General features: G+C 43.2%; 1 protein-coding gene across 16 annotated transcripts in view; it reads right to left on the bottom strand.

Moving 5' to 3' along the window:
• Nucleotides 1-8643: 8643 nt before the first annotated feature.
• The window catches only part of LOC134205654 (serine/threonine-protein kinase D3), a 62552-nt gene continuing 46063 nt past the window's right edge, over nt 8644-25132 (bottom strand). For all 16 annotated transcript variants that reach the window (XM_062681128.1, XM_062681129.1, XM_062681125.1 and 13 more), the window contains 5 exons: nt 20074-20956; nt 19457-19947; nt 19211-19394; nt 12986-13168; nt 8644-12928 (listed from right to left, as the gene is read on the bottom strand). In XM_062681128.1, coding sequence (XP_062537112.1) covers nt 12723-12928; nt 12986-13168; nt 19211-19394; nt 19457-19947; nt 20074-20956 — 1947 coding nt within the window. In that variant the 3' untranslated portion in view covers nt 8644-12722. The remainder of the gene's footprint in view (nt 12929-12985; nt 13169-19210; nt 19395-19456; nt 19948-20073; nt 20957-25132) is intronic.

The following is a 25132-nucleotide window of genomic DNA, read 5'->3' as shown; positions in this document are numbered from 1 at the left end:
CAACATCTACGCTCCAAACAAACAATAAATCCGACGACATCAAGGATACGTTTTATGAATGTCTTGATAAAGCCTATGGCGAGTTCCAAAATCATGACGTAAAAAATGGTATCGGAGAGAGGTCGGTAGAGAGAACTTTTTCCGTCCTATATTGGGTATCGAGAGCCTTCACTCCGCTACCAACGAAAACGGCCTACGGCTAGTAAATTTTGCTGCTGCCAGAGGGATGGCCATCAGTAGCACCCACTGACGAAGCGAATTAAGCACGACGCTGGCTTGCCTCTAGCTTCCGTGTGTTTACCTTCATAACCACTTTAAAATCAATGATATGGAAATGCTAATATCATCTTCCAAACTTGGACGTACATGTTCATGATAGCATTAGAGGCGAAAGTATAGAATTGATAGTTCCGTTAGGATACGGCAGGCATGAAGAATGTTTTTATAGAAGTCGATTTGAAAGCGAGCGGAGGGCAATATTTGTGATGGCATATATCCAGGAGGGTGAAACGCCTGTCATCCGCGGTACAATGGCACTCTACCCAACATAGTTTTTGGTACTTCTGTTTTTGGTACCCATTTTCTGGGTAGTATACCCGAATTCAGCGCTCATTTTGGGTGATTGGTTCGTACGCAGTTAATGCTAATTATCGGCAATTAACTTCTCCTGGCGAAAACTTGCAATTAGTTGTGTTACTTCAAGCCTTTTGTGTTTGTATGGCTTCTTTATGTCGAAAAATAGCTTGTCGATACTTCCGAAGTTTTGTTTTCATGAATTAAACGAAATTAAAACAAAAACATTGTACGCCATATTGAATGAATGGTGGGTAGGCGTATTAGCCTACTCTTCAGTCCCCTGCATATATCGCACGACCTTCCTTCTGCCAAGCTCCCGTATGAAGGGGGAGGGAAGAATATCAGTGTGGAAGCTGATATATCTCCACTGGCAAAAGGAAGGTGGTTTGAGCTCATATGCCATCGCGTGCGGAAGGATTTGCTATCGAGTACTGTCCAAATTTCTAATATGACATCAGCATTTAGTCAAATCGATTTTATTGCAAAAACATTCTGTTTTCATGCGCCGTATCCTAACGGAACTATCAATTCTATACTTTCGCCTCAATGCTATCAAGAACATGTACGTCCAAGTTTGGAAAGGCACTGATATTACCGTCGACCAATATCATTGTAATTTTAATGGATCCCCCACCGAGGTAGTACACTAAATTAATGATCATTAATTTAGTGTACTTCCTCGGTGGGGGCAAGTTAAACGATTTACAATGTTATTGGAAATGTACATATCATCTTCAAACTTGGACACATGTTCATGATAGCACGAGACGGACGAAAGTATAGAATTGATAGTTCCGTTAGGATTCGAGGCATGAAGAATGTTTTGTCATATAGAAATTCGATTTGAAAGTACTCGTCGATAGCAATATCCTTCCGCACGCGATGGCATATATCGCAAACCACCTTCCTTCTGCCAAGCTCCCGTATGAAGGGGAGGAAGAATATCAGTGTACACTGATATTCTTCCTCCCCTCTCATACGGGAGCTTGGCAGAAGGAAGGTCGCGATATATGCCATCACAAATATTGCCCTCCGCTCGCTTTCAAATCGACTTCTATAAAAACATTCTTCATGCCTGCCGTATCCTAACGGAACTATCAATTCTATACTTTCGCCTCTAATGCTATCATGAACATGTACGTCCAAGTTTGGAAGATGATATTAGCATTTCCATATCATTGTAAATCGTTTAACTTCACGTAGAAGTAACACACACGAAATCATTAATTTAGTGCACTTTAAAATCGTTGACCAGCTGCGAACAGTTGGGAATTCCGATTTGGATGTATTCGTGTTCGATCTCCGGTCTCTGCTTTTCTGGCATGCCTTGTTGTTTCTGATTTGTTTTCCTCTTCTTGAAGGTTTCCAATAATTTCTTCCTCAAATTCCACGATTTCGTCTTCCGCTAAATCAGCTTCCACAGTTTCTGAATTTTTTTCTGGTGCGATGCTCATTCCGTGAGCTGGGTTCCAATTTTTCCTTGAAGGGCAAATGTTCTGACGATGTCCTGTCGCTTGGCATAAGAAGCACGTGTTCTTTAAATCGTCGTGGAAAACTTTTACGCTTCGGCTGTTAACTTCGATTGACGGATGCACTTTCTTCTCCATTCCCATGTACACATACACTTTTCCGTACTGGTTGAGTGAGAACCGCTGACAGTGCGTTGTCTGATACTTCCGGGGGCAGATCAAACACTCGGAAGTAACGAGTATTATTAAAATTGTTAATTGGGAATGCTCGTTTCCTTAGGGAACATCCATAAATCACCTAAAGCTTAAAGGGGGGGGGAGGGCTTTGCCTGAAGTGTAAAGACCCATACAATATTTTCAGATGCTTCATACAAAAAGTGTGACATAGGGGGGAGGGGGGTTAAAAATGGCCATTTTTTGCGTTACGTAATTAATGGTTCTTCCCTTACTATATTTCGCTACCTCGCAAGCAGATCCAAAGTGGCATTATCAAATCGAAGTATGTACACTGGGGTCGCTTTTTACGCGTTTTTTCTTACGCGAATTTTGGGATCTATGCGGTTTTTTTTAACACGGATTTAATTTTTTACGCGATTTTTCGAAAAAGCCTTGAAATCACGTGAAAATTGTAAAAAGTTGATTTTTGATCGATTGTTGCAAAAGTCGTTTTTACGCGGATTTCGGATTTTAGGCGGTTTTCAAAAAAAAATTGTCTTTTTCAAGGGAAAACAAGGTATTCAATGGAGGTACATACGATGCTGGGAACATTAGAGCCACAGCCGTTAGGCCGAATGATAAGTGAGAAATGAGAAAAAAAGGTGTAATATGTAAGAAATGAGTAGCAAGAAGGGAGAAGTGAGAAGGTAGAAGTAAGAAGCGAGAAGTGTAAAGTGAGAAGTAAGAAGTGTGAAGCAAGAAGTGAAGTGAGATGTGAGGGGTGACAAGTGAGAATTGAGAAGTGATATGTGAGAAGTGAGAAGTGATAAGTGAGAAATAAGAAGTAATTTGTGAGAAGTGAGTAGCAAGAAGGGAGAAGTGAGGAGTGTGAAGTGAGAAGCGAGAAGTAAGAAATAAGAAGGCAGAAATGAGAAGTGATAAGTGAGAGCCGAGAAGTGACTAGTGAGAAGTGAGTAATGAGATAAACATGTGAGATGTGAGAAGGGGGAAGTGAGAAGCAAGAAGTGATAAGTGTAAAGCGAAAAGTGAGAAGTGACAAATGAGAAATTAGATACGCTAAGTGAGATTTAAGATGAAAGAAGTGAGAAGCGAAAAGAGAGAAGTAGTACGTAGTGAAAATGAGAAGTGTGAAGTAAGTACAGCATTGACCAGATTTTGTCTACTCCCGATTTTGTCTACCCCCGATTTTATCACGTTTTCGACCCGATTTTATCACGTCCCGGTTTTGTCACGTTTTCGACCTGATTTTGTCAACCCAAAAATTTTTGAAAATTTTAGTCATTCTTTTTATTATCGTAAATAATACCGCAAACAACGTTGATTTCCATGAAATAGCTTTCACCGCCTGTAGTTTATTATAAATGACTTCTGAGTACCTGGGATGGATTCTGTAAGCATTTTCGACCGGAAATAACTGGTACCGTTCAAGCATTTTGCCTTTCCAAGGCATAAAATGACTCATATTTGTGAAATGAATAAAAAAAATTAAAATAATTTTTTTCCGATTTTGTCACATACCCTGTTTTATCACCCCAAAATTCAGCAGGGGGTGATAAAACCGGGATATTACTGTAGTGGAAAGTGAAAAGTGAGGAGTAAGAAGTGAATAGTGAGAAGTAAGAACTGAGAAGTGGTGTGAAACGAGAAGCGAGAAGGAAGAAGTAAAAAGTGGATGAGAAGTAAGATGTGCGAAGTGAGAAGTGAAAAGAGAGAAGTGAGAAATAGGAAGGGAGAAATGAGAAGTAAGAAAACGGTAGCGAGAAGTGAAATGTGAGATTTGGGAAGTGTGAAGTAAGGAATGATATGCGAGTAGTGAGAAGTAAAAGGTGAGCAGTGGAAAGTGATTTTTGAAAAGTGAGAAGTAAATAGTGAGAAGTTAGATGTGAGAAATCAGAAGTGAAATGTGAGAAATCAGAAGTGAGGAGTAATATGTAAGATGTAAGAAGTCACAAACAAGAAGGGAGAAGTGAGAAACAAGAAGGGAGAAGTGGGAAGGTAGAAATGAGAAGTAAAAAGCGAGAAGTAAGAAGATGTGAGAAGTAAAGGCAAGAACGGTGAAATTAGAAGATAGAACTGGGAAGTGTGAAGTGAGAAGCAAAAAGTGAGAAGTAAGAAGTGAGAAATGAAGAGCGAGAAGTGAGAAGTGAACAGTGAGAAATGAGAAATAAGATTAAGATGTGATGTGTGAAAAGTGAGAAGTGAGAAACGAGAAGTGATAAGTGAGAATCGAGAAATGAGAAGCTATAAATGAGAGCCGAGAAATGAGAAGCTATAAGTGAGAAGTGAGAAATTTTATACGAGAAGTGAGATGTAAGAAGTGAGAAGTCAGAAACGAGATAAGTGATAAGTGAAACCGAGAAGTTAATGGAGAAAAGTTAGTTGTGAGAAGTGCGATATGAGAACTGAGGAGTGAGAAATAAAAAGCAACCAGAAGTTCGGATAAGAAGGGCTATTTTGGCTTAATCAGCTCTCAATTTAAGTAATTTTTAGTATGGTGGGAGCGTAAAAGTGAACTTTAAAGTTCCGTTAAGGATGCTTGGAACTTGATGTGTACCAATTAGTTCGGTTAAGAGTAAATTTAAGTAAAATCTGAACTTCTGGTTGCTTGGGATGTGAGATGTGAGAAGTGAGAAGCAAAGAAATGTTAGAAGGGAGAAGTGAGGTGTGTGATGTGAAAAGTGAGAAGCAAATAATTGAGAATGAGTGGTGAGAGGCGAGAAGTGAGATGTAAAAAGTGAAAAAAAGACGGAAGATGTGAGAAGTGAGAAGTGTACCATGTACCGACAAGCCTTTGGCGCTGGAACAGGACGCGCGAAGCGTCAGACGCACCAAGACTGGTGAAATGATCTTGGTCCAACCCTAGCAGCACACATGCTTTACATAGGTTGCTGCAACTCATATGTGACTAAATTTAGACATAATCAAGTTGCTGCAACCATTTTTGTCTGACTTGCGCTGCTCGGGAAGAGATCTTGGGTGACGGCGCCGAGGTGGTCGTCTCTGCCGTCAGAGAGCAGTGCGGTACAAATATCGTCCATTTGGCACGCAGCTAGCCTACCCTAGGTCATGGGATGTTGAAATCGGCTGGTCATTAAGCCCAATAAGCAAACTTCAGTCACCTTCAGTGGACAGGTACTATTGGTGCTTAGAGATGGGACATAAGTCCTACGACGCTACGACTTTAAGGGCCCAGACCGTAGCAACCCTTGTCGTCATTGTGGAAGGGCACAGGGCGCAGGAATGCGATAAGTCACCAAAGTGTCCATCTGCGCCAGCAAAAAGCAAGCATGTAATTACGTTATTGATGGATCTCCGTGTCCCATCGGAGAGGAAAACAAGAAGAAGCCATGCAAGCAACACAGTTGAATCTTAACCACTGTGTATCTGTCCAGCAGCTGCTGTGGCAGTCGTTCTCGGAGTCAAGGACCGATGTCGCTCTCCTGTCCGACCCGTACAACGTCCCTGGCTTGGGTCGATATTTACGTGACTATTTTCATGCGCATCTCGGAATTTATTCCATGTACCACATATGAAACAGACCTTTGGTTATGCGTGTAGATCTAAAGGCCTTACCCAAGGATTTTTTTCTTTGATAGCCACGAAGTTATGCTGTGTATATATTCTAATCTATGTTCCACAAGGAGCATATTTGAAAGAGATCGATAAACCTTTGGTTACGCGTGTAGATCAAAACGCCTTACTCCTGGAATTTATTGGATGGAGAGTTATGCTTCGTACCAATTCTATTCTATGTAGTACAAAGAGCATCCACCATATTTGAAACAGGTCGACAGATCTTTGGTTACGCGTGTAGATCAAAAGGCCTTACTCCATGAATTTCTTGGATGGCCACGAAGTTATTCTTCATACACATTCTATTCTATGTACCACAAAGAGCATACACCATATTTGAAACAGAGTGATGAACTTTGTCAAAAACTTAAAAATCACTCTAATAAAGTTTAAAAAAAAAAATTTGAAACAGGCCGTCAGACCTTTGGTTACGCGTGTAGATCTTATTTATTTATTTTATTTATTTATTTATTTCATTTCGTCAACCAACGTAGACTAGTACATATACATATACATGTTTGTTTTTGTAATGCTATAGTATAATTAAATAATAGGTTTTTTTTAGTAAAGTGATGTATAATTTTGATTTTGAATTTATATTGCTGAATTTGTAATGTTTGTTCTTTGAAAATACTGTCTAATGTTATGCCGAGACATTGTTAAGTCAATAGTTTCGCAGTGTTGATTGTAAACGGCCATCATTCGGTTGAGAGGCCCAAGTTTGGCGTAATTTGTTCGGCAGTGGTTGTGGTAAAGATCAAAAGGCCTTACTCAAGGAATGTCTTGAATGGCCTCAAAATATGCTTTTTCACACATTATATTCTATGTACCACAAAGAGCATGCACCATGTTTGAAATAGGTCGATATACCGTGCTGTGCCCTTATTCCAATCAGCGCCTAATTCCGTTCACACAAGACAAAATGATAAACAACAGAAAAATATTCTTGTACTTTTCTATGGTTATGTATGCATGAAATGAAATGAAAACCAGCGTCATTTTTAGCGATTAATAGTGAAAATTTAAACAAAATTTGTTGGTCGTCACTACGAGCGCCATTTTGAGTGTTTTCATTGACCCACTTGCTAAGAAAGTCTGTCATAAGATTTAAGCATTTTTAAGTGAAAATTTGCCCTGGATTTCAAACACAGCAGCAAAACAGGTAACATTATAGCGTATTACCAAATTGTTGTCTGTATTTTTCCGATAGAAAATGCTAAAAAGTGAAAAATATCTTGACCGGAATAAGGGTACATCTAAATCTACTCGTTCCTTATTCCGTTCATTGGGTTTAGAGGATGGATTCCAAAAAATCCGTGTTTGAGAATATAATCTATGAGCAAGCCATGAATGAAGCCATATGAATGGTTAACATTTGAAATTCTATTCCGCAAGCAGGCAGACCGAAAGGAATTCCGTTAACGACTCTACGCGAAAAGGTTATCACCCATATTCTTGTTTACGTACGAACGCGCGTTCGAACGAAAGTTGAAGTGCATTCTCGTTTACGCCAGCAAAATCAAATGGAGGAACGGTTCGAACGAATCGCATTCGTTCGAAACTATTGTTCGTCCGTAAACGAGAATAAGGGTGTATGGCACCTTTTTCAACTCGTGCCGGGAAAATACAGTTTGTTTAGTGAATGATTTATTGATGATTTATAAAGTGAATGCCGGACAATGTTAAGAAAGGGTTTCCGAAGAATACGGACAGTTTTAAACAGCACAATCCATTTAATTGTTTAAAAGCTTTATCCGGAAAATCTTGGCGAATTTCTATAAAAATACTATAAAATACTGCCCTCTCTGAGCTGCGAATAAGATTATGTTTTACCTAAATCCGTGAATACTTCGTACAAGAAGGATTATCCGGTACTTTAAAGAACCGGAACTTTATAGAATATTCAATTTGAACGAAACAGTGGTACGAACAATTCCAAACAAAAAAACATTGTTTTGGAAGGTTCAGGTCAGAATTAAAAGCCTAGTATCCAAGCTCTAGTCAAAATTACGTTGAGGATAAGGTGTAAAACTCCGATAAGGAATCGTATCGGTCCTTTTCTGTGGTACCTAATGCAACTGGGCAGCTAGCATCAATGTTCATGTTGAATATATCTCGAATGGTAAGTGAAACAAATGAAAAAACAGTCAACTTGGCTATATAAAGGAAATATCATTCATTGTATTTTAAATTTGGAAGGAAATTACATTTTAAGCTTTTTATTTGCAATATTATAATAAATGAAAAGATGGATTTGTGAAAAAATGATACCTGGTATTAGCATCTTCAAGAAATCAAATGTTTTTTTGGGTGATTGGAATTAGGAACACGAATGAACAAAATTAGGAACAATGTCGTTTCAGATGATTGGAATTAGGACCACATAATTGGTCAATTTTGTTTTCACTAATGGAGCCTTAGTCTATGAATGCAGCCCAACATATTTTATTTCCAATTGTACATAGAAAATGACACTATGTAGCGAAATTGCAGCTTCAAAATACAAAATACTTTTTTATCATAAGTCGTTTTTTACGCGATTTTCGGGATTTACGCGGATTTTTTCAAAAGTTTTTTTACGCGGTTTTTTAAAAAGGTTAGGAAACACGTGAAAACCACAAAAAATCGATTTTTAGTGAAGTCGTTTTTTTACGCCATTTTTAGGGATTTACGGGTTTTTTTACGCGGTTTTGAGCAACGCTGAACGTATCCCCCACGTAAAAACTCCTGTGTATTATGATCGATTCTGGGTTTCAAGTGAAGAACTTGTTGTATAAAATTAACATTAACCTTATTATCAAAAAGATTCTGGATTTTCGGTACGTTTTACACAATAAAAATGGAACCATTCATGATAGGATGATAAATTTCAACCGTTCGCGAATATATTTGGCCAAATTTTTATATTTTTCTTATCAACGAATAAATTGATGAAAACCATCGTGTGAGCGACTTTGCCTCAATACTTGTTCGTTCGATCATGGTATTATAATTATGAATGGGGTGGCGTTTTTTTTGACTACTGTTTTATGAAGTGAAAATATCAGAAAAAGAGAATAATGTTAGTAACATTGCATTTGCAATGGATTGATGATTAGCGCATGAGGTTAAAAATGGTAGTTAAATTTGTGCAGCAAGTTTCTTGTTTGTAACTTGTACCTGTTTCGTTCCAGCTTTCTGTTGTTTCGGTTAGGATTGACCTAAAGCAAATATGCGTTTCCAAAGATTTGATTGCGTAATGTTTGTCAATGTGTTGTCCATAATAGTCAATGGAAGATATCATAGCTGTTTTAATACTTTCGTTGATAGTTGTAATTGTTGCGGCTCTGCAACCTACGTGTACTGGTTCTATATAGTTTGTCAATTAAAATATCTAACTCTACTGGAAGGAAAGAAATTTGTATAGAAAACATCTAAAAATGGATTCAAGTTGTTTCTAGCGGGACACACTGCTATTGATCCATCGCGGACTTCTCCTGAATTCATTATCATTATTCAAGCTTACGTGAGTATTTTTCCTTTCTTTTTGTTTCCGTTAATACAGATGTTCAAGAGTTCTTCGGGTGCAATATTTCTTGTATACATTTGGCATGATTTGTATCAGTTGGGTTAGGTTTAACTCATCGATTGATGTTTTATTTGCACTACGTTTTTTTTGGAATCCACAAGGTGTTGGGTTTGATGGGTTAAGTTCCATATTCCTATTATCACGATGAAAGCTTGATAAAAAGAAAAATAATATATCGATATCTACAACTTCTGCTATCTAGTGGTTTTGTCTGGGGAATGCTGTATATTTGTTTATTTATGAAATATGTATAATAAAAGTCGAAAAGCCTAAGTACTTACTTATTCATTGAATGTTTTTTTACAGTTAGAGAGAAAAAAAAAACAATGAACTAAAAGTTCAGTTAAGTTAACAGTACCTTCTGTGTTTTCCGTGCTACATTATTTAGTTGGGATTTATTTATATCGTTTGTGGTAAAAAAAATAGAAAGACAGATTTGTCTTTTGTAAATTTAAAATAAAAAACACCCGTTGACTTAATTCCACACGATAACAAAAAATGATCATGAGCCAGATGATTCAGATGAGTTATTCATACTAGCGTAATATTTAATAGGACCGAAAGCGTTTAATTTGATTATAAGCAAATATAATACTATAATATGAAAATGTAGATGAGATTGAGGATTTGCTGTTGTTCAGTGGATAATTTGTCGAAATGGTAAATGCAAAGGTCTATGCATGCATTTAATGATTAGTAGGATATCAATTTGACACATCCGTTCAATATTAGGCACTTTGAAGATTGATGAATACCTAATACAATAATAAGTATCCAGATAAAAATTATTTGTTAGCCTGGCGTAGATAGAGAACAAACCCACCTTCTACGATGTGTATATTTGTTAGTGGTTTGCATGTATTGCATTTTGGCTTCAATTTAATATCTAAAAAATAAAACTATATTTTAACGAATTTAAAATGATTTATTTTCGAAGACGAAAACACTAAACATGTACGATAAAAGTGTAAGCTCCTTACAAGGAATGTTTCGTTATAAAACAGTAATACAGATTCATTTCTCAATATAGCTACCAAATAATTAAAGTAAGGAAATATAAACATTAAGTCAAAATAACACAATCAAAACATTTAATGTGATGATAGTACGAATATCGATGTGTTCAAACATTCAACAGTTTCATAACAAAGTTGTTCTTCTATGTTAATGGGCAACTAAGCCAGAATAACATAATCATCTATAAGATTCAGATCTGATAGGAAGTTTTTTTTCATCAAGAGTATTTTTGTGAGTTCAGTATTAATTGTCATTAACAGAAAACAGTTAGCTAAAATGATTACTTTAAACTTTGCTTTAGTATGGGCCAGACTTTAGCTATAGGTTGGTTTATTTGAATCACACTCAGCTCAATATCCATCAGTCTGACGGATGAGTTCGAACTACAATATGCATACAAATGAAACAGTGGATTACTGATAATATCTGAAGGTATCTGAAGGTAAAGAATCGAAAATTCACAAAATTGCTTCGTGTATTCTAACATCCAAATTGCGTGTCTATAATGAGCTTCCGGAAGAATCGTCGTTTAAAACAAAACAGCTGCGTGCACGCCGCGTCCACGCAAGGTACCCAGCATGAAATGTAGTCGAGCACACGTTTATTTATTTATTATCAGACTAAGACCGGAGTGGCCTGTGCTGCACATAAAAGTCTTCTCCATTCAGCTCGGTCCATGGCTGCAATTCGCCAGCCACGCAGTCTGCGGAGGGTCCGCAAATCGTCCTCCACCTGATCGATCCACCTTGCCCGCTGTGCACCACGCCTTCTTGTTCCCGTCGGATCGTTGTCGAGAACCATTTTCACCGGATTACTGTCCGACATTCTGGCTACGTGTCCGGCCCACCACAGTCTTCCGATTTTCGCGGTGTGAACGATGGATGGTTCTCCCAACAGCTGATGCAACTCGTGGTTCATTCGCCTCCTCCACGTACCGTCCGCCATCTGCACCCCACCAGAGATGGTACGCAACACTTTCCTTTCAAAAACTCCCAGTCGAGCACACGTCTACGTGTGAATTACTCCATTTGATGCTGGGTACCTTGCGTGAACGCGGCGCTACGTGGACATCGGCCCTTAACACTCTAGAACGCACGTGGCGGCGTGCGCAAAGGTTAATATGTACGTCTGTTTGCTTGATACAAAATCTGCAGAAGCTTCTATTGACAGCTGTAGTGAGGTTTGCATTAGCTTGACACAGTTAATAGTGAAGCCAGCCATCGCAGACACATTATCAACAAACTTCGTTTTAAGTCACAGTTTGCCGATAGTCTTAAGTATCATACACTTTAAATCAAATTGTCATTCATGCTTTTCTGGACCAAAAACGCAAAGCTTAAAGCAAACTACCGAACCAAAACTCAACAAATTTATATTATACAGCTAGTAGTACTTACAAAGGGAAACAAATTTGCGTACAAACAGGATTCGCTTAAAATTAGATCTTAACCAGTACGAAAAGAAAAGGAATCTAAAAAAATGTTTGTTTACAGTATATGTGAAAATGCCATATTCCAGTCCCATTTGCTATTAAAATATGATTATTGTTTGTCCACTTCGATTTGTGCTGCTGTAAGGTATGATAAGTAGGATAACGTAGTTTCTTTGAGTAATACTACGTGACCGTGTTCATATTTTTTGTTAAATTGTGATAACAGTTGTCCGCAAAATAATTTGAATTATTTGTTAGCAGTATTATTAGTACGTTTGTTGCTGTAGTGAACAAATCTATCAACACACATCCACCTGCTGATGTTATCAATTCCTCCAGTTTGTTGATTTGTGTCGGTTAGTTATCGAAATAATTGCATTTCCTCACAATTGTTCCTTGGCTAAATTAGGTGTTTTTTTTCTGGTGGAACTTTGTCTAAATATTAAGTATATAAGAAATGGTCAGGCGTTATGCCTGCCCCGAATAATCTTGCTACAATTACATATTTAACTGTGGTTCAAGTTTGGCGGCAAATCATCACTCTACGTTTGCTCACTTGGAATAACACATTTGTCAATCACTTAAATTCCTTATAAGGGGGATTTGAAGGATTACTTCCCTCTCCGAATCTCACTCGATTAGCGCACTTTTTCGCGATAGTTGTTTGTAAATTTGTAATCTATATATGTAACTTACTTACTTGATGAGGGCATCATAGATTCTAGGCCTTGATCAACCGGCAGAGACGCCCACGTACCCATTTGTAAGCCTTTCCGCGGAAGTCATTCATCTTCGGCGAAGATTGATTGTTGCTGCTGTTGCTGTTGTTGCTACTGCTGTTATCAATCGTTGCTTCACTACCACCACTTAATGTGGCCATCGTTGATGTAACTACTGTAGCTGATTGAGGTCATGGGATACCACTGCCCATGGATGAGTTGCCCCAGCGAGCATCGTCCGACTCGTGGGTCAGATAGCGTAGCCCGACCTGGGTCTCCAAGATGCGCAGATCGTTCCAGGTTTGTAGATCCTGCAGCCAACAGTGCAGCAGTGACTTATCCACGGTGAACCGCTTTCGTTGTTTGACCTGCAGCAGATTGTTGATGAGATCGATCGCTGTAAAGGATAACGAATTATGTGTTTGACCCCATTTTTGATTGCTTAATGTTTTACCATCCGAAGATATTTCCTTCCATGGATTCGGCGGGTACATGAACGCAGCATTCTGAATTTGATCGTTGATGTCTTCGTCCTCGTTGAATGGGAAAGTACCGCTCAGGCTGACATAAATGATTACACCAACACTCCACATATCCAACGAACGATTATAGCCTTTGTTTCGAAGTACTTCGGGGGCTGGATACGGACAAAATTTGAATGAAGAAAATTTATCATTAATTCATCATGTTGCAAGTAGCTAGACTAAAACTAAATGACTTAACTTCAATCAATGGTTATCTGGTACATATTTAATAAATATATTCAGTTAGATTCAGACGTTCGGGATTCCAAACTATTCTCAGTTGGTCAATGACTTCAATGTAGTTATGAAGGAAAAAACATGGAAGCTAGAGGTAAGCCAGCGACGGGCAACATTTGCTTCATCTGGATCCACGAAGCGCGCTTCACCGAGGAAAAGCTCTCGCAAGACCACAAGATGACATTCCTTTCTTATTTTTAAATTACCCACTTGTGTTTTTTATTGTACCCGGCTCCGTATTGTAGGAGACGCCTGAGACTTAATAAACATATTCATGAAAAAAAGTTATCAAATGTTTTTTTTTCTGTTGATGTGCATCCTATGCTTGTTGAGTTCCTTTATGTAACAAGAGCTGCAGATGGTGGATTGCCAGCCGGACATGGCTAGCTCAACTTCCTGAGTAATGGGCATAGCATAACTATTGTGCTTGCGAAAGAAGAGAAATGTTAGTGTGTAGTTATTGTTGCTACTAAGAGTCCGAGAATATCTCTGGATTCCCACAATACCACGGAGAGGACGTTTTGTTATGTGGGTAGGGTATAGAAAAAATGAAGCATAGATAGAGGATTCACCAAAGAAAGTTTTTTTTTTAAAATAGGGACAGCCTCCTGCTTACGGGGCAAAAACTGTAGTCTCTAGACCCTACCGAGCTCGTAAATTGGCAGACATGGGAGAGCTTTCAATTAAGGTTATTATTATTATTATTATTATTATCATAGAGTTTTAGCACTTCATCAGCAAGCGTGCTGGGAACTTTCACCTACCCCCTTACAATATTGCAAGTTCCAAGAGCCACTGTCTTTTAGATGCTATGGAGGTTATGAGATAGTTCCAGCTCTCCTAAGGATCTCAGAAGAGATTTCGGGACGATTCCGGTTGCTGAGATAACAACCGGAATTATACGCACGTCCTCCAGGTGCCACATCTGCTTCAACTCCTCCTCCAAGTCGTGGTACTTCGTTATCTTGTTGGAGAATGTTGTTTTTACATTATGGTCTAGCGGTACAGCAATGTCGATGAGGGTTACCCGCTTCATCCTTTTGTCGTAGACCACAATATCGGGCCAATTGGCACGAATGAGGACATCCGTTATGATCTCGCGATCCCAGTACAGCTTCACGAAACTATTTTCCAGAACCGGGACAGGCACATATTTGTAGTAGGCGACAAACTGGTTAACCAAGTTGTGCTTTAAAGCAAGCTGTTGGTGCACAATCTTGGCTACTTCGTTATGGCGACCGAGATAGGCTGAACACCCGGACACGATATGCTCGATCGTCTCTCCTACTGAATTGCACTTCCTGCAGCGGTCCTCCACGTTTTCGTGCAATATATAGTGCCGATAGTTCTTCGTCGCAATTACCCGGTCCTGGATGGCTACTATGAATCCTTCTGTTTCCGAGAAGAGTTCACCCCGCACCAGCCACGTATTCGACGCCACTTTGTCGATATATTCCAGCTCAAGTTGATGGGGCGTCCCATGTAACTCCTTCTGCTTCCACGATGCGATCATCTCGTTGACAGATTTGATGTCGCAATTCAGCTGATAGTCCTCCTGCTCCAGATGCAGGGCACTGAATCCGTGGTCAGCTTCACACACAGCGCGATAGATTTCGTGGCGGTTCTGGCTTTCCATGAAGTATCTCCGCAACTGCTGGATCTGGGAAATACATTTGTATATCGGTGACGCCTCTTCCTCCTAGTGTACGTGGCAGGGTGACTCTCTCAATGGACGATTTTGGATGACGCATGCGATGCTTAGTGAACGCCACTCGTGCTGCTCGTTCTAACGCCTCCAAGTCCACTTCACCACCCCGAAACTGTATGTCAACAAGGGCACAGCAAACGAGTTTATCGCCTTCATCGTGTTGTCGGCCGACAAGAGGCTCTTCAAAATACCGTTGACACGATGCAAGAATTTTTCCTGCAGCTCTTTCTTGATCGTCGTATGGCGAATTCCTTTCAGTTGCAGGAAACCTAGGAACTTGTACGTTTCGCCTTCAACCATGTTTCGAATCTCCTCCTGTTCGTTGACGCGGAAACTGTCGGCATCCACCAGGTGATCCCGGTGTAGATGTATGGATCGACATTTATCGATACCAAACTCCATCCTGGGGGCAGCAGGGACTATGTCCAAGGGCTTGACGATCCCTCCCCAGGCCATCTGCGAGTTGTGGCGCCTGCCTAGGATGTGGTGGGGTTTGACAATGGGCCCTGTTAAACCTCTATAAAAAGCTGCATGTATCCGCAAGTAGGCTCCGCCAAAGCGACCGTGTGCCGCTCAAAACGTACAAGCCCAAGTCCTGGTGTTAGGTGGGACGCTAAACAGCCCTGACACGATGGCCCTCCGACGAGACAGGAGGTTTGCGCAGGCCCAATAAGCCGACTTTAAAAACAACTATTACGAACGACATAGAAGATAATACGACTCGATATAATCGGCAACGACCTAGGCGACGAATAAAGGATCACGATTGGAAGCTTGGAACATGGAACTGCAAGTCGCTAGGCTTCGCAGGTTGCGATAGGATAATCTACGATGAATTACATCCCCGCAACTTCGATGTCGTAGCGCTGCAGGAAATCTGCTGGACAGGACAGAAAGTGTGGAAAAGCGGGCATCGAGCGGCTACCTTCTACCAAAGCTGTGGCACCACCAACGAGCTGGGAACCGGCTTCATAGTGCTGGGAAGGATGCGCCAACGCGTGATTGGGTGGCAGCCAATCAACGCAAGGATGTGCAAGCTGAGGATAAAAGGCTGTTTCTTCAACTATAGCATCATCAACGTGCACTGCCCACACGAAGGGAGATCCGACGACGAGAAAGAAGCGTTCTATGCGCAGCTGGAGCAGACATACGATGGAGGCCCACTGCGGGACGTCAAAATCATCATCGGTAACATGAACACTCAGGTAGGAAGGGAGGAAATGTATAGACCGGTCATCAAACCGGATAGTCTGCATACCGTATCGAACGACAACGGCCAACGATGCATAAACTTTGCAGCCTCCCGCGGAATGGTAGTCCGAAGCACTTTCTTCCCCCTCAAGAATATCCACAAGGCCACATAAAAATCACCTAATCAAGTAACGGAAAACCAAATCGACCACGTTCTAATCGACGGTAAATTCTTCTCCGACATCACGAACGTACGCACTTACCGCAGTGCGAATATTGAATCCGACCACTACCACGTTGCAGTATGTCTGCGCTCAAAACTCTCGACGGTGATCAACACGCGTCGGAGTCGTCCGCCGCGGTTAAACATTGGGCGGCTATAAGACGGTAGACTAGCCCAAGACTACGCGCAGCAGCTGGAAGTGGCAACCCCAACGGAAGAGCAGCTAGGCGCAGCATCTCTTGAAGATGGCTGGAGAGATATTCGATCCGCCATTGGAAGCACCGCAACCGCTGCACTAGGCACGGTGGCTCCGGGTCAGAGAAACGACTGGTATGACGGCGAATGTGAGCAGTTAGTTGAGGAGAAGAATGCAGCATGGGCGAGATTGCTACAACACCGCACGAGGGCGAACGAGGCACGATACAAACGGGCGCGGAATAGACAAAACTCGATTTTCCGAAGGAAAAAGCGCCAGCAGGAAGATCGAGACCGTGAAGAGACGGAGGAACTGTACCGCGCTAATAACGCACGAAAGTTCTATGAGAAGTTGAACCGTTCACGTAAGGGCCACGTACCACAGCCCGATATGTGTAAGGACATAAACGGGAACCTTCTTGCAAACGAGCGTGAGGTGATCCAAAGGTGGCGGCAGCACTACGAAGAGCACCTGAATGGCGATATGGCAGACAACGGTGGCGGTATGGTAATGAACCTAGGAGCACGGGCGCAGGACATGCGACTTCCGGATCCGAATCTCCAGGAAATCAAGGAGGAGATCTGCCGGCTGAAAAATAACAAAGCCCCTGGAGTTGACCAACTACCAGGAGAGCTGTTTAGGTGGTGAAGCACTGTCTAGAGCGCTGCACTGGGGGATTACCAAGGTTTGGGAGGATGAGGTTCTGCCGCAGGAGTGGATGGAAGGTGTCATGTGTCCCATCTACAAAAGGGCGATAAGCTGGATTGTATAAACTATCGCGCAATCACATTGCTGAACCCCACCTACAAGGTACTCTCCCAAATTTAATGCCGCCGACTAACACCAATTGCAAGAGAGTTCGTGGGGCAGTACCAGGTGTTCGCCATACGTCAGGTATTGCAAAAATGCCGCGAATACAACGTGCCAACACATCATCTATTTATCGACTTCAAAGCCGCGTATGATACAATCGATCGGGACCAGCTATGGCAGCTAATGCACGAAAACGAATTTCCGGATAAACTGATACGATTGATTAAGGCGACGATGGATCGGGTGATGTGCGTAGTTCGAGTTTCAGGGGCATTCTCGAGTCCCTTCGAAACGCGTAGGGGGTTACGGCAAGGTGATGGTCTTTCGTGTCTGCTATTCAACATCGCTTTGGAGGGAGTAATACGAAGGGCAGGGATTGACACGAGTGGTACGAATTTCACGAAGTCCGTCCAGTTATTTGATTTCGCCGACGACATTGATATCATGGCACGTAACTTTGAGAGGATGGAGGAAGCCTACATCAGACTGAAAAGCGAAGCTAAACGGATTGGACTAGTCATCAACACATCGAAGACGAAGTACATGATAGGAAGAGGCTCAAGAGAGGTCAGCCATCCATCACGAGTTTCTATCGGAGGTGACGAAATCGAGGTGGTTGAAGAATTCGTGTACTTGGGCTCACTGGTGACCGCCGATAACGATACCAGCAGAGAAATTCGGAGGCGCATAGTGGCTGGAAGTCGTACGCACTTTGGACTCCGTAAGACGCTCCGATCGAATAGAGTTCGCCGTCGTACCAAACTGACTATCTACATAACGCTTATAAGACCGGTAGTTCTCCACGGACACGAGACCTGGACGATGCTCGTGGAGGACCAACGCGCAGTTTTTGAAAGGAAAGTGCTGCATACCATCTATGGTGAGGTGCAGATGGCGGATGGTACGTGGAGGAGGCGCATGAACCACGAGTTGCATCAGCTGTTGGGAGAACCATCCATCGTTCGGAAGACTGCGGTAGGCCGAGCACGTAGTCAGAATATCGGACAGTAATCCGACGAAAATGGTTTCGACAACGATCCGACGGGAACAAGAAGGCGAGGTGCACAGCGGGCTAGGTGGAACGATCAGGTGGAGGACGATATGCGGACCCTCCGCAGACTGCGTGGTTAGCAACTTGCAGCCATGGATCGAGCTGAATGGAGAAGACTTTTGCGCAGCACAGGCCATTCCGGCCTTAGTCTGATAATAAATAAATAACCATACGAGACTATTGACGAGCTTATCGTCGCTGCAAGAAAAGTTAAGATGAACAAGGCACCAGGTCCGGATGGAATCTCAAACCTTGTCCTTAAACATGCGATTCTTGCTAATCCGGATATGTTAAGGAGTTGCTTACAAAGATGCCTGGATGATGAAAACTTTCCAGATCGTTGGAACGGCATCAGATTCCAAATTTGAGAAATCAATCGGTGAAACCTTTAATGACACGGAAGTCAGTCGACTTCAAACAAACGGGTATTTTACAGGACAATGCATTACCAGAGTTAAACATACATTAATGCTGGTCAATGAGCAGCTCGAATTAGCTTGAAGTTGTTCCCATCCCTCTAATGTCCATTTGTTGACAAAAAAGAACGAGCAGGACGGAAACAACTTCGAGCTGCTCATTAGACAGCACTATTAAAATGCACAATCCTGGTTTTAGATGTCATAGACAAAAAAAACATTAAAATGAATCTTTTATCTAGTCTTTACTGACCGACTAGTATGAACGGAAATATGATCTAACTTTCAATCTATCCTTTAACAATATTCGAATACATTACCTAAGTATGCGGGGGTTCCAACGACGGATCGTCGGAAGGATTTCTCTCCAATAATTCTTGCAAATCCGAAATCACACAGCTTAACTTGTGGAAACTCGTTATCCGACGAAAGAAGTACATTCTCCGGCTTTAGATCACAGTGTACTATGTTGCGGCTGTGCAGGTATTTCAAAGCGACGAGTATCTGTAACGAAGAAGATATGTTATGATGACATGCCGGGTATCTTTTTTTGTTCATCATGTTACCTGAGTAATAAGAAACTTGGTAACCCGCTCATTGAGTCGTCCATTTTGGTGCGAGAGAATCATTTCCAGCATATCGCCCTTCAGCTTTTCCATCACAACGAATATCCGTTCGGGCGTTTCGAACATTCGTTCCAAGTTAACGACGCCCGCGTGCGACAGATTCTGCAGTATGGCCACCTCGTTTTTGAGCTGCGCTTCCTGTTTCGTGGGAAAGCGCAGTTTGTCGATCACTTTGATGGCCACCGTTCGGTGCGTCTTCCGGTGCACACCACCGTACACGATGCCGAACTGACCCGAACCGAGAACCTCGTCCGGGAAGATCTGATACAGTTGGCTCATGTCGGTGACTTTTTCCTCCGGTTCACCACCGGTTGACTCCGACCGGATGTTGGTCACCGGCATCAGTGCCTGTTTGATGGCCGTTTCCCAACTTTTGGCAAGGTATGCCCCGATTCCGCTGTCCGGTGGTGGGAGCGCAAGCATGGGGTCTCCTAAAATAGAGAGCAGATTAAACCATCTTGTCATTTATATTATAATTCTCACATATTGTAGGTGCCTTTTCTTTTTGGAACCAAATTTTTTATTTTAAATTTGTTGAATTAAATGAAGCTACGCACCTTCCTTTAAATTGTACAGTGGATCCTGGCCGACAAAGTAGTCCACGTTGGCCGTTCGGATCTCGAAACAATGCAACACCTCACTCTGCAGATTCCTTGCCGAGTCGACCGTCAAAATCTCATTCAGCGGAATCTCTCGATAGTATTTACTGCCCTGGTCGGACACGAACAGTGTGATTGCCTTCGAATCCAACCTCCAGTAGTGCCGTTTGATAGCTTTGTCTTTATTGGTGAAGTGTACCAACCATCCCTCTTTAACTGCCCGCCCATCTCGCCGTTTGGTGTGCTTTACCGACTGGACGATCCTCATTAGGGGAATATTTGCACTCGGGGAAGACGATGAGTTACTGGACTGTTGCGATTGTTCACATATCACTTCTAGCCGATCGGATGCTGCGTCCTCGTGCAACGGAGATATAATACCGTTGATCTTAACAGGTGGGCCACTATCCATGAGGCTTACGTTACGATTCTGGTTGATACTGTTGTTGTTATTATTGTTGTTCATCAACGAACTACCGCAAAAATTGTCATCCAGATCACTTTCGTCACCGGTGTCCTCTTTGTAGGTCATTTCGCGTTCCCCTAGCAGATTGCGATCGTCGTGCGGATCTACCGGTTGCGTGTTCTCTCCGGTGCAGTCCTTCGGCACAAGATCGACACACTTCTTGTGGGCATTGTAGTGGCAATCGCGACACTGCACGCCTTGTTTGAACAAACCGCGAAGGAGCTTTTTACAATACTGACATACCGTGGGACGGGTATAGGTGTGAATGGAGAAACTGTGAGGTATTTTGATGCCACCGACGGCGCCACCTCGGCTTCCAAGCGATGGCGATCGGTTCTGGCGGATGGTGGTCGATGGTTGGACATTTGGGTTGAGCTGAAATAAGGAAGCATTATTTAGCTGAAATAAATGCCAGAGATGTGAAAAAACAAATTTTTGAAACCGGCGGTACCATGGCGGACCATTAATTCAAAATGGAAGAACCATTCTCGCGGTGATTTTGAAGTAATAAAGACCCCCACTTTTCGTTTGACACTCTTACAAACGCTCTCCAAAGCCGGTCGGACGACGACCTCACATTAGGACTAGTCAAACGAAACAGCAAATGTGCTGAATCAAATTAAGCTCTGCGAACTCGTCACGATAGCTAGAAGAAGTGGCCCGTTTATTATAGGCTATTATTGCAGAAAACATAATAGCATAAAGAAATGCTGGAAGTTCGCCTGGCATTCGGAAAAGGAAACTTAACAAGAAAAAAAGACTGTGATGAAGGAAAAAGTTTCGTTCCCGCTGCTTGCAAGTGGAGTAACGGGTGATGGAGCTGGAAAGCCGTGGACCGTCGATTCCGATGCTACACGAAACACCTTTGCAGATCAAAAGGTCATCCGGGAGTTCGGAGAACGTTACGTCAAGTGTGTCAACCTGGCGAATGGATAACACGCAGAGGTACAAGGTGATGGTTGTTTTGTAGTCACGAACATGGGCGTCTTCGTGATATGAACATCCATCAGCAACGCACTTTACGTCCGCCTATGGATAAACCTGCTTTCTGTCCCGTTTTCTGTTGAAAAGCAAGCTACAATGGCTTGTATCGTCGAAAAATTTTAGTCCTGTTTGCAAGGTAAAATATTACCGTATCTCTTTTCCAAGCGAGTCTATCCAGTTTTCTGCGAGCGGTAATGACCGCCAGCTTGCCTGCATGCGGGTCAGTTTCTGATTTGACGTTTGTGGAGGTCAACTGCATTCACCGCTCCGAGCTTTCTGCCCAATTTTGCAATATAAGAAGGTGCTGAATCAGCGATCAAAATGCTCGAATGGTGGGTGCAGTTGAACCCCAGAAACGTCAAATCAGAGACTAATCCGCAGGCAAGCTGGCGGCCATTACCACTCGCGGAAAACTGGATGGACCTGGTTCACAAGGGCGCGGGCTTCTGCTACCCAATTGAGATCCCATCGGTTGGTGGTTGTCGGTAGTTTATGATCATAATTGACAATCACAGCCGGTTTTGTGTAGTCCGCCTATTGAGAGAGAATTTCGAGATTGCTTCTAAAATAGAGGAGTACGTCGTCTATGCCAAGACATCGAAATGCAGGGGAAAGTAATCCAACGGACGTCCTACTGGGTTTCAGCAGATGTAAGAGAGGCGAAGTTCTATTTGGTGTAGTAGTAGGACATCTATGAAACCGTTTTGTTATATCCGTGGCTCAACCTGAAGCATCGCCCAAAGCTCAATTCTCGACGTGGACTATGTTGAAGGCTACGGCACAGCGGATGAAGATTCGACTCAAACGAAGGGTCAATTAAATGGATTCAGCAATGAGGAGTCGTTGGTCGTTGCATCTCGGTGAAACGAGATGGTCCACGCGTCCAAGCGGTTCAATGACGTCACCGGCGTAACAAAAATGTCGTATATAAATTGAGTTTTTATCTGTCACGAGAAACGAGTCAAGTTCCCCGTGTATGTGAATAAGGAGGCAGTGACGATCGAGTACACGATCTTTCGACTTCCACAGTTCACACGTCTGTAGGTAAATGTATGAGGAACAAAACATTCTCGGTATTCCGACACCTACCTCTGCTCCGGAACCAATGAGTCACCCATGACGCATAAGACCTCTTCACCAGGACGCACCGATAAAAGCATTTTGGGAGTCTCCAGTTCCTCATACTCAGTCGCGCCTACTGCACCCAGCGACGCTGGCCCAGCGTTCATTATAGTCGTCCTGGCCCTGAGTTTAGAGGCGGTTTAGGGGACAAGGCAAGTAAATTTTTTATCGACAAAATTCGCCTGATGTTGCGGGCAGCAGGGACTATGTCCAAGAGCTTGACGATCCCTCCCCAGGCCATCTGCGAGTTGTGGGGCTTGCCTAGGATGTGGTGGGGTTTGACAGTGGGCCCTGTTAAACCTCTATAAAAAGCTGCATGTATCCGCAAGTAGGCTCCACCAAAGCGACCGTGTGCCGCTCAAAGCGCACAAGCCCAAGTCCTGGTGTTAGGTGGGACGCTAAACAGCCCTGACACGACGGCCCTCCGACGAGACAGAAGGTTTGCGCAGGCCCAATAAGCCGCCTAGAAAACCAATCATTACGAACAATATAAGAGATAATGCGACTCGATATAATCGACAAAGACCTAGGCGACGAATACAGGATCACGATTGGAAGCTTGGAACATGGAATTGCAAGTCGCAAGGTTTCGCAGGTTGCGACAGGATGATCTACGATGAATTACATCCCCGCAACTTCGACGTCGTGGCGCTGCAGGAGATTTGCTGGACAGGACAGAAAGTGTGGAAAAGCGGGCATCGAGCGGCTACCTTCTACCAAAGCTGTGGCACCACCAACGAGCTGGGAACCGGCTTCATAGTGCTGGGTAAGATGCGCCAACGCGTGATTGGGTGGCAGCCAATCAACGCAAGGATGTGCAAGCTGAGGATTAAAGGCCGTTTCTTCAACTATAGCATCATCAACGTGCACTGCCCACACGAAGGGAGACCCGACGACGAGAAAGAAGCGTTCTACGCACAGCTGGAGCAGACATACGATGGATGCCCACTGCGGGACGTTAAAATCGTCATCGGTGACATGAACGCACAGGTAGGAAGGGAGGAAATGTATAGACCGGTCATCGGACCGGATAGTCTGCACACCGTATTGAATGACAACGGCCAACGATGCATAAACTTCGCAGCCTCCCGCGGAATGGTAGTCCGAAGCACCTTCTTTCCCCGCAAAAATATCCACAAGGCCACATGGAGATCACCTAACCAAGAAACGGAAAACCAAATCGACCACGTTCTAATCGACGATAAATTCTTCTCCGACATCACGAACGTCCGCACTTACCGCAGTGCGAATATTGAATCCGACCACTACCTCGTTGCAGTATGCCTGCGCTCAAAACTCTCGACGGTGTACAACACGCGTCGAAGTCGGACGCCGCGGCTTAACATTGGGCGGCTACAAGACGGTAGACTAGCCCAAGAATACGCGCAGCAGCTGGAAGTGGCACTTCCAACGGAAGAGCAGCTAGGCGCAGCATCTCTTGAAGATGGCTGGAGAGATATTCGATCCGCCATTGGTAGCACCGCAACCCCCCGGTGCCCCCGGATCAGAGAAACGACTGGTATGACGGCGAATGTGAGCAGTTAGTGGAAGAGAAGAATGCAGCATGGGCGAGATTGCTGCAACACCGCACGAGGGCAAACGAGGCACGATATAAACAGGCGCGGAACAGACAAAACTCGATTTTCCGGAGGAAAAAGCGCCAGCAGGAAGATCGAGACCGTGAAGAAACGGAGCAACTGTACCGCGCTAATAACACACGAAAGTTCTATGAGAAGTTAAACCGTTCACGTAAGGGCCACGTGCCACAGCCCGATATATGTAAGGACATAAACGGGAACCTTTTTACGAACGAGCGTGAGGTGATCCAAAGGTGGCGGCAGCACTACGAAGAACACCTGAATGGCGATGTGGCAGACGAAGATGGCGGTATGGTGATGGACCTGGGAGAACGCGCGCAGGACATAATTCTACCGGCTCCGGATCTCCAGGAAATCCAGGAGGAGATTGGCCGGCTCAAGAACAACAAAGCCCCTGGGGTTGACCAACTACCAGGAGAGCTATTTAAACACGGTGGTGAGGCACTGGTTAGAGCGCTGCACTGGATCATTACCAAGATTTGGGAGGAGGAAGTTTTGCCGCAGGAGTGGATGGAAGGTGTCATGTGTCCCATCTACAAAAAGGGCGATAAGCTGGATTGTAGCAACTACCGCGCAATCACATTGCTGAACGCCGCCTACTAGATACTCTCCCAAATTTTATGCCGTCGACTAGCACCAACTGCAAGGGAGTTCGTGGGGCAGTACCAGGCGGGTTTTATGGGCGAACGCTCCACCACGGACCAGGTGTTTGCCATTCGCCAAGTACTGCAGAAATGCCGCGAATACAACGTGCCCACACATCATCTATTCATCGACTTCAAAGCCGCATATGATACAATCGATCGGGACCAGCTATGGCAGCTAATGCACGAACAGGGTTTTCCGG

Source organism: Armigeres subalbatus, chromosome 1 (assembly GCF_024139115.2).
Source record: "Armigeres subalbatus isolate Guangzhou_Male chromosome 1, GZ_Asu_2, whole genome shotgun sequence".
NCBI lineage: Eukaryota > Metazoa > Arthropoda > Insecta > Diptera > Culicidae > Armigeres > Armigeres subalbatus.
Note: the sequence above shows the minus strand (reverse complement) of the source record. Positions and strands in the feature narration are given on the sequence as shown.